At 39.3% G+C, this 6,725-nt stretch overlaps 1 protein-coding gene across 1 annotated transcript in view; it reads right to left on the bottom strand.

The window, feature by feature from the left end:
• Positions 1 to 3,115: 3,115 nt before the first annotated feature.
• Positions 3,116 to 6,725, bottom strand: part of LOC138843184 (vomeronasal type-2 receptor 116-like) — a 67,943-nt gene continuing 64,333 nt past the window's right edge. The window contains exon 9 of the mRNA XM_089316335.1: positions 3,116 to 4,050. Coding sequence (XP_089172461.1) covers positions 3,116 to 4,050 — 935 coding nt within the window. The remainder of the gene's footprint in view (positions 4,051 to 6,725) is intronic.

Here is a 6,725-nt window from a genome sequence, read left to right as displayed (position 1 = left end):
ACCTGCATAAATTGAACCATGAAGACATAGAAAATCTAAACAGACCCATAACTGATACAGAAATTGAATAAGCAATAAAGTCCCTCCTAACAAAGAAAAGCCCAGGGCCAGATGGATTCACTGCTAAATTCTACCAGACATTTAAAGAAGAACTAACTCCAATTCTTCTCAAACTAGTCAGAACAATCAAAAAAGAGGAATCCTCCCAAATACTTTCTATGAAGCCAGCATCACCTTAATTCCTAAACTTGAAAAAGATGCAGCAGAGAAAGAGAATTACAGACCAATATCTCTGATGAACATAGACATAAAAATCCTCAATAAAATGTGGCCAATAGAATGCAACAACACATCAGAAAGATTATCCACCCAGACCAAGTAGTATTTATCTCTGGTATGCAGGGATGGTTCAACGTTTGCAGATAAATCAATGTGATACACCACAGTAGCAAACTGCAAAAACAACATATGATTATCTCAACAGATGCAGAGAAAGCATTCGATAAAATACAACACCCTTTCATGAAGAAAACTGTAAGCAGATTGGGTATAGAAGGAACATTCCTCAATACAATCAAATCAATTTATGAAAAATCACGGCCAGCATCCTATTGAATGGAGAAAAGTTGGAAGCATTTCCACTGGGATCTGGTACCAGAGAGGGATGCCCACTTTCACCACTGCATTTCAATATAGTTCTGGAAGTTTTAGCCAGAACAATTAGGCAAGAAAAAGAAAATTTTTAACTTTTATTTAATGAATATAAATTTCCAAAGCACAGCTTATGGATTACAATGGCTTCCCTCCCCATAACTTTCCTCCCACCTGCAACCCTCCCCTTTCCCTCTCCCTCCCGCCTTCCATTCACATCAAGATTCATTTTCAATTCTCTTTATATACAGAAGATCAGTTTAGCATATATTAAGTAAAGATTTCAACAGTTTGCACCCACATAGAAACACAAAGTGAAAAAGACTGTTTGAGTACTAGTTATAGCATTAAATCACAATGTACAGCACATTAAGGACAGAGATCCTACATGAGGAGTAAGTGCACAGTGACTCCTGTTGTTGACTTAACAAATTGACACTCTTTTTTGTGGCATCAGTAATCACCTTAGGCTCTTGTCATGAGTCACCAAGGCTATTGTAGACTTTTGAGTTCACCAACTGTGATCATATTTAGACAACGTCATAGTCAAATTGGAAGTTCTCTCCTCCGTTCAGAGAAAGGTACCTTCAAGAAAAACAAATTAAAGGGATACAAATTGGGAAGGAAGAAGTCAAACTATCCCTCTTTGCAGATGATACGATTCTTTACTTAGAGGATCCAAAGAACTCTACTAAGACACTATTGGAGCTCATAGAAGAGTTTGGCAAAGTAGCAAGATATAAAATCAATGCACAAAAATCAACAGCCTTTGTATGCACAGGCAATGCCATGGCTGAGAAAGAACTGCTAATATCAATCCCATTCACAATAGCCACAAAAACAATCAAACACCTTGAAGTAAACTTAACCAAGGATGTTAAAGAACTCTATGATGAGAATTCCAAAATCTTAAAGAAAGAATTAGAACATGATACCAAAAAATGGAGAAATCTTTCATGCTCATGGATCGGAAAAATCAATATCATCAACATGTCCATTCTCCCAAAAGCAATTTATAGATTCAATGCCATACCAATCAAAATACCAAAGACATTCTTCTCAGATCTGTAAAAAATGATGCTGAAATTCATATGGAGACACAGGATATCTCAAATAGCTAAAGCAATCTTGTACAACAAAAACAAAGCTGGAGGCATCACAATACCAGATTTCAAGACATACTACAGGGCTGTTATATTCAAAACAGCATGGTACTGGTACAGAAGCAGATGAGTAGACCAATGGAACAGAATTGAAACACCAGAAATCAATCTAAACATCTACAGCCAACTTATATTTGATCAAGGATCTAAAACCAATGCCTGGAGCAAGGATAGTCTATTCAACAAATGGTGCTGGGAAAACTGGATTTCCATGTGCAGAAGCATGAAGCAAGACCCCTATCTTACACCTTACACAAAGATCCACTCAACATGTATTAAAGATCTAAATCTATGACCCAACACCATCAAATTATTGGAGAACATTGGAGAAACCCTGTAAGATATAGGCACAGGCAATGAATTCTTGGAAAATAGCCCAGAATCACAGGCATTCAAAGAGAAAATTAACAATTGGGATTACATCAAATAGAAACTTCTTATGTCTGGCACTGGCAAAAGAAAATCAAAGCAAAATTTATAACAAGCAAAATGAACAGATGGAAAAGTTTGCAGAATCACTTCTACATATAATGAAATCTTGGTGTGTATCACATCATTTTAAATTCATATGAAATGATATATAATTAAGGAGTTTCTCAACAATGAATTAAACAAATTATAATGACTTAACATGTCTAATGATTGCACTGAAATATTCCAACTATATTACTAAGCTGATTTTAGTATAGACTCCAATGAATGATTAAAAGTAGCAAACAAATGTGTAATTCATTTTATCAAAATATGAAGATAACAAGGTCAATGAGTTGACAATGAAAATACAGGATTGAAAAGAAATGAGATGGGTTTGTGCTTATGAACATAAAATCCAGGCTAAGAAATTAGTACACAGTATTATTTTGAAGGAGGAGGATTAGGACCACCATGGGGGTGTAGTGGATATAACCACCACCTGTAAACCTAACATCCCATGTTGGTGCCAGTTCATGGCCTGTCTGTTCCACTTGCAGCTCAGCTCCTTGTTAAGATCTAGAAAATGCTTTGGAAGATGGCCTAAGCCTTTCTGTCCCTGGTACTCACATGGACACCTGAATTAACCGCCTTGCTTTGGCATGAACCAGCACTGGCCCACGACAGATATCTTCACATTCCATCACAAGATGGAAGGTTTATCCCACTCTCTCTTCATTTTCTGTGGATTGGTCCTTCAGAACAAAAACGTTTTAAGAAAAGTATAAATTGTTCATAAGGAGGTCACATGCTGCAAGTTATTTTATAACATCAAAATGCAAAATCTGTTTTATAAATTTTAGTTTCTAACCAATGAAAACAGAGAGAGCCTAAGAGCTATTCCTGAGAACATCTGTTTCCTTGGAAATTATTCTATCCCTGAATCCTTTCAAAGCATTCTTCTCAGGTCTCAAGAGAATAATGTAGCACTTGGGAAAAAAGATGCAGCCCAGGAGCCCCGCACTGGAGCACAAGATGGAGAAGACCTCCACAGCCACCATGACCTTCCCCTTGGTGCTGTGGTAGACAGGCAGGAAGGTCACCCAGACACTGATGAACACCAGCATGCTGAATGTCAGGAACTTGGCTTCATTGAACTTGTCAGGCAAATTCCTGGCTAGGAAAGCCACAGTAAAGCTGGCCAGGGCCAAGGAACCCAGGAAGCCCAGGACACAGTACAAGGCAGTGACGGAGCCCTTGTTGCACACCAGGATGATGTGGCCATGCTCAGAGTGTGCATCTGTGTAAATAAAGGGAGGAGAAGTCCCAAGCCAGAAGCCACAGAGAGCTAGTTGGATCAGGCAGCAGATGGGAATAATGGAGTTAGGTAACCCTGATATCAGACACTGTCTCATTCTTCTCCCTGGGCCAGTGACCCTGAAGGCCAGAAGCACAGTGATAGTTTTGGCCAGGACAGTGGAAATAGCCACAGTGAATACCACTCCAAATGTGGTCTGCTGGAGGACACAGGTGGTTGTGTTGGGACGACCAATGAACACTAAGGAGCAGAGGAAGCAGAAGATGAGGGTGATGAGCAGGATGTAGCTGAGACAACGATTGTTGGCCTTGACTATGGGAGTGTCTCGGTGCTTCACAAAGACCCCAAGGACAACAACGGTGAGGACAGAGAAGCACAGAGCTGTGCAGACCAGGATCATCCCCAGGGCATCTTCAAACGACAGAAAGGTCACTCTTTTGTGGAAGCACTGGTCTCGCTCTGTGTTGGCATACTGAAGATCTGGACACTTCACACACTGGTCCATATCTAGTGAGAAACATACAATCACATCATCCCATCTTCCTGATTCACAAGGACCCGACTTAGCTAGTTTAAGCAAGTAGTCCTTATTTGATGTTGAAATAGCATATAAGATGACATCTACAAATTATTGGCCATTATTCATGCACATCTTCCTCATGTTAGCCAGAGTTCTTACTCCATCTCCATAAGTACCTTACATACTCATGAGTACATGCTCTTTTTGTCCTAACAAAGTACTAAGGGCTACTCTCTGAACCTACTCATGGTACTTTAAAAACCTACCTTTTTTACCTGTTTCATTTTAACACCACAAATTCATTCTTCACGGTTTCTTCAGATTGGGAAGTGATGATCAAGATGCCAGCGGTTTCTATGTGTGGTAAAGACTACTCTGACCTTTATACATGGCACACGCTTGCTGCATCCTCACTTTGAACAAGAGCAAGCAGCAGTCCTTGTTTTCTTAATGAATGCATTCTTTCATAATTCACCTTTTTTTTTAACATATGCTTTTTTTCATAGATAGAACTTTGGGAATATAGTGGTTCCTTCCCCTAAACCCACCTTCCCATCCCAACTCTCATCCCACCTCCCTCCCCCTCTCCCATCTCCTTCTTTATTATGGTTCATTTTTAGTTTGATTTTAAATATAGAAGACCAACTCCATATTAAGCATAGATTCGAACAGTTTGCATCCATGAAGACAAACTACATATAGAATAGAGTTTGGGGAAAAATTGCAGTCAATTCTCAAAGCACAACTCATTATGGATGGAGTTCCTACATGGGGAATAAATGCACGGTGACTCTGTTATTCCTTTAACAATTAACCCTCTTATGTATGACATCAGTGATCAGCCGAGGCTCTTGCCATGGGCTGCCATCAGTATTTGGACATTGCCATAAGCAGTTGGATGTTCTCTCCTCCCTTCTGAGAAGAGTATATTCTTCTTTGATGACCATTTCTTTCCATTGAGGTCTCACGGAGATCCTCCATGGAGGCTATTTTTTGACCAGAGTCTTGGCTTTCCATGCCTGCAGTAAGCCCTTGTTTTAATGGTGTTATTCCCTCTGGATTCTCATGGCCCTCTCAATGACCAAAGGATCCCAGTTTTATTTCTAATGAGTGTTTATTTATTTATTTATTTATAATTTAATGAAAGGCAGAGTTTTGGAAGGAGGAGAAGTGGGAGAGAGGGAGAGTGAGAGGGAGAGGGAGAGAGAGAAGGACAGGAGGACAGGGAAAAGAGAAGGGGAAAGAGAAAGAGGGAAAAAGAGAAAGGAAGAAATCTTCCACCAGTGATTCACACCCCAAATGATGGTAATAGCTGGAACTAGGCTGTCTTAAGGCAATAAATGGGAGCTTCTTCTGGGTCTCCTACGTGGTGTGGACTCAGAAACTTGGGCTGTCTTCTGCTGCTTTCCTAAGCATCAGCAGAGAGCTGCATTGGAAGTGAAGCAGCTGAGACTGGAACTGCAGCCCAACTGGGATGCTGGCATTCCAGCCAGGGGCTTCAACTCCTAGTCACAGTACTGGCCCCATATCCCCACTCTTAATATCAGCACTGGGATATTTACTGTGTGAATTTTGGGTGCACAGGAAGTACCCAGTTATCTCACTAAACCACATCTCTCTAAGGTAGGATCTGGATAGTCATTCTATGGGCAAGCACTGATTGAGAGATCACCATTAGAAAGCAGATGGTCAAGTTCTAGAGAAACGCAGAAGAGTTGTACACTTGATACCTTCTGGATAAGATGCCACCCTTGAGCAGATTTCCATCAAGGAACACACTGGGATGCTGCCTGTAATCAAAGTCAGTCTGGAGATCACCTTGAACCCTACTGGCATAGTTCCACTTTGCTGCCTTTTTATCCTTGAACATGAATTTTCTTTGTCAGTATCCCCTTCTATACATTGCTCCATCGATGTCAGATATTGCAACTTGAAGTTGTCTTCCAAAATTTAGGTGGTCTTATCTTTGGATAGTTCCTACTTTTGAGATATTACATGTGCTCATTTTCAGAGCTTTGTTTTCCAGAATTGGTAAGCAAAAATAACTTTTTTTTGTATTTAATCTAGTATTCCAGCACTACTTAACTCAGTTACTGATTTTTGATTGTATTACACCATCCCAAGATCAGTTGAAAATGATGCCACTTTTATATCTTCCTTTATAATAAGTTGCATGGCTTTCATTTCTATTATATGCACAAAGCAGACCATCCTGGGTAATTTCCTGCATAAGTTGCACTCTTTCTTCAACTTTGTATCCAATCTTCAGCCATAACTTCCATGATTTTAGCATTCTAAAGCACACTTTAGGATTGAAAACTGATCCTTCGTTTTGGCATTTTTGAGTTGTTTTGTTCTTCTTGTATAATTCTCAGATCACTTAGATTTGTTAAATGTTTTTCTTCAGTTATGCTATTCTTATTACTATTATTGTATGCAAGGCATTGGACATGATGTAACCTATTTAAAAATACTGTTGGATTTATGTTGTTTAAAATTTCAAATGTGTGAATTTATTTCAACAACAGTGTCTTACAATTTCATTTTACTGAAATATCTGGCAGTATTTGACCAAACAAGTTAAGATGTTTCTGTAGAAGAAACAGAATTTTTCCATTTTTCCTATTCTGTACAGGAGTTGAGAAAGAGTTCCTTTCCTATG

Source organism: Oryctolagus cuniculus, chromosome 16, assembly GCF_051225735.1.
Source record: "Oryctolagus cuniculus isolate XC-2025 breed Fujian yellow rabbit chromosome 16, ASM5122573v1, whole genome shotgun sequence".
In the NCBI taxonomy this organism is placed as follows: domain Eukaryota; kingdom Metazoa; phylum Chordata; class Mammalia; order Lagomorpha; family Leporidae; genus Oryctolagus; species Oryctolagus cuniculus.
This window is presented reverse-complemented; position numbering and strand designations above follow the sequence as displayed.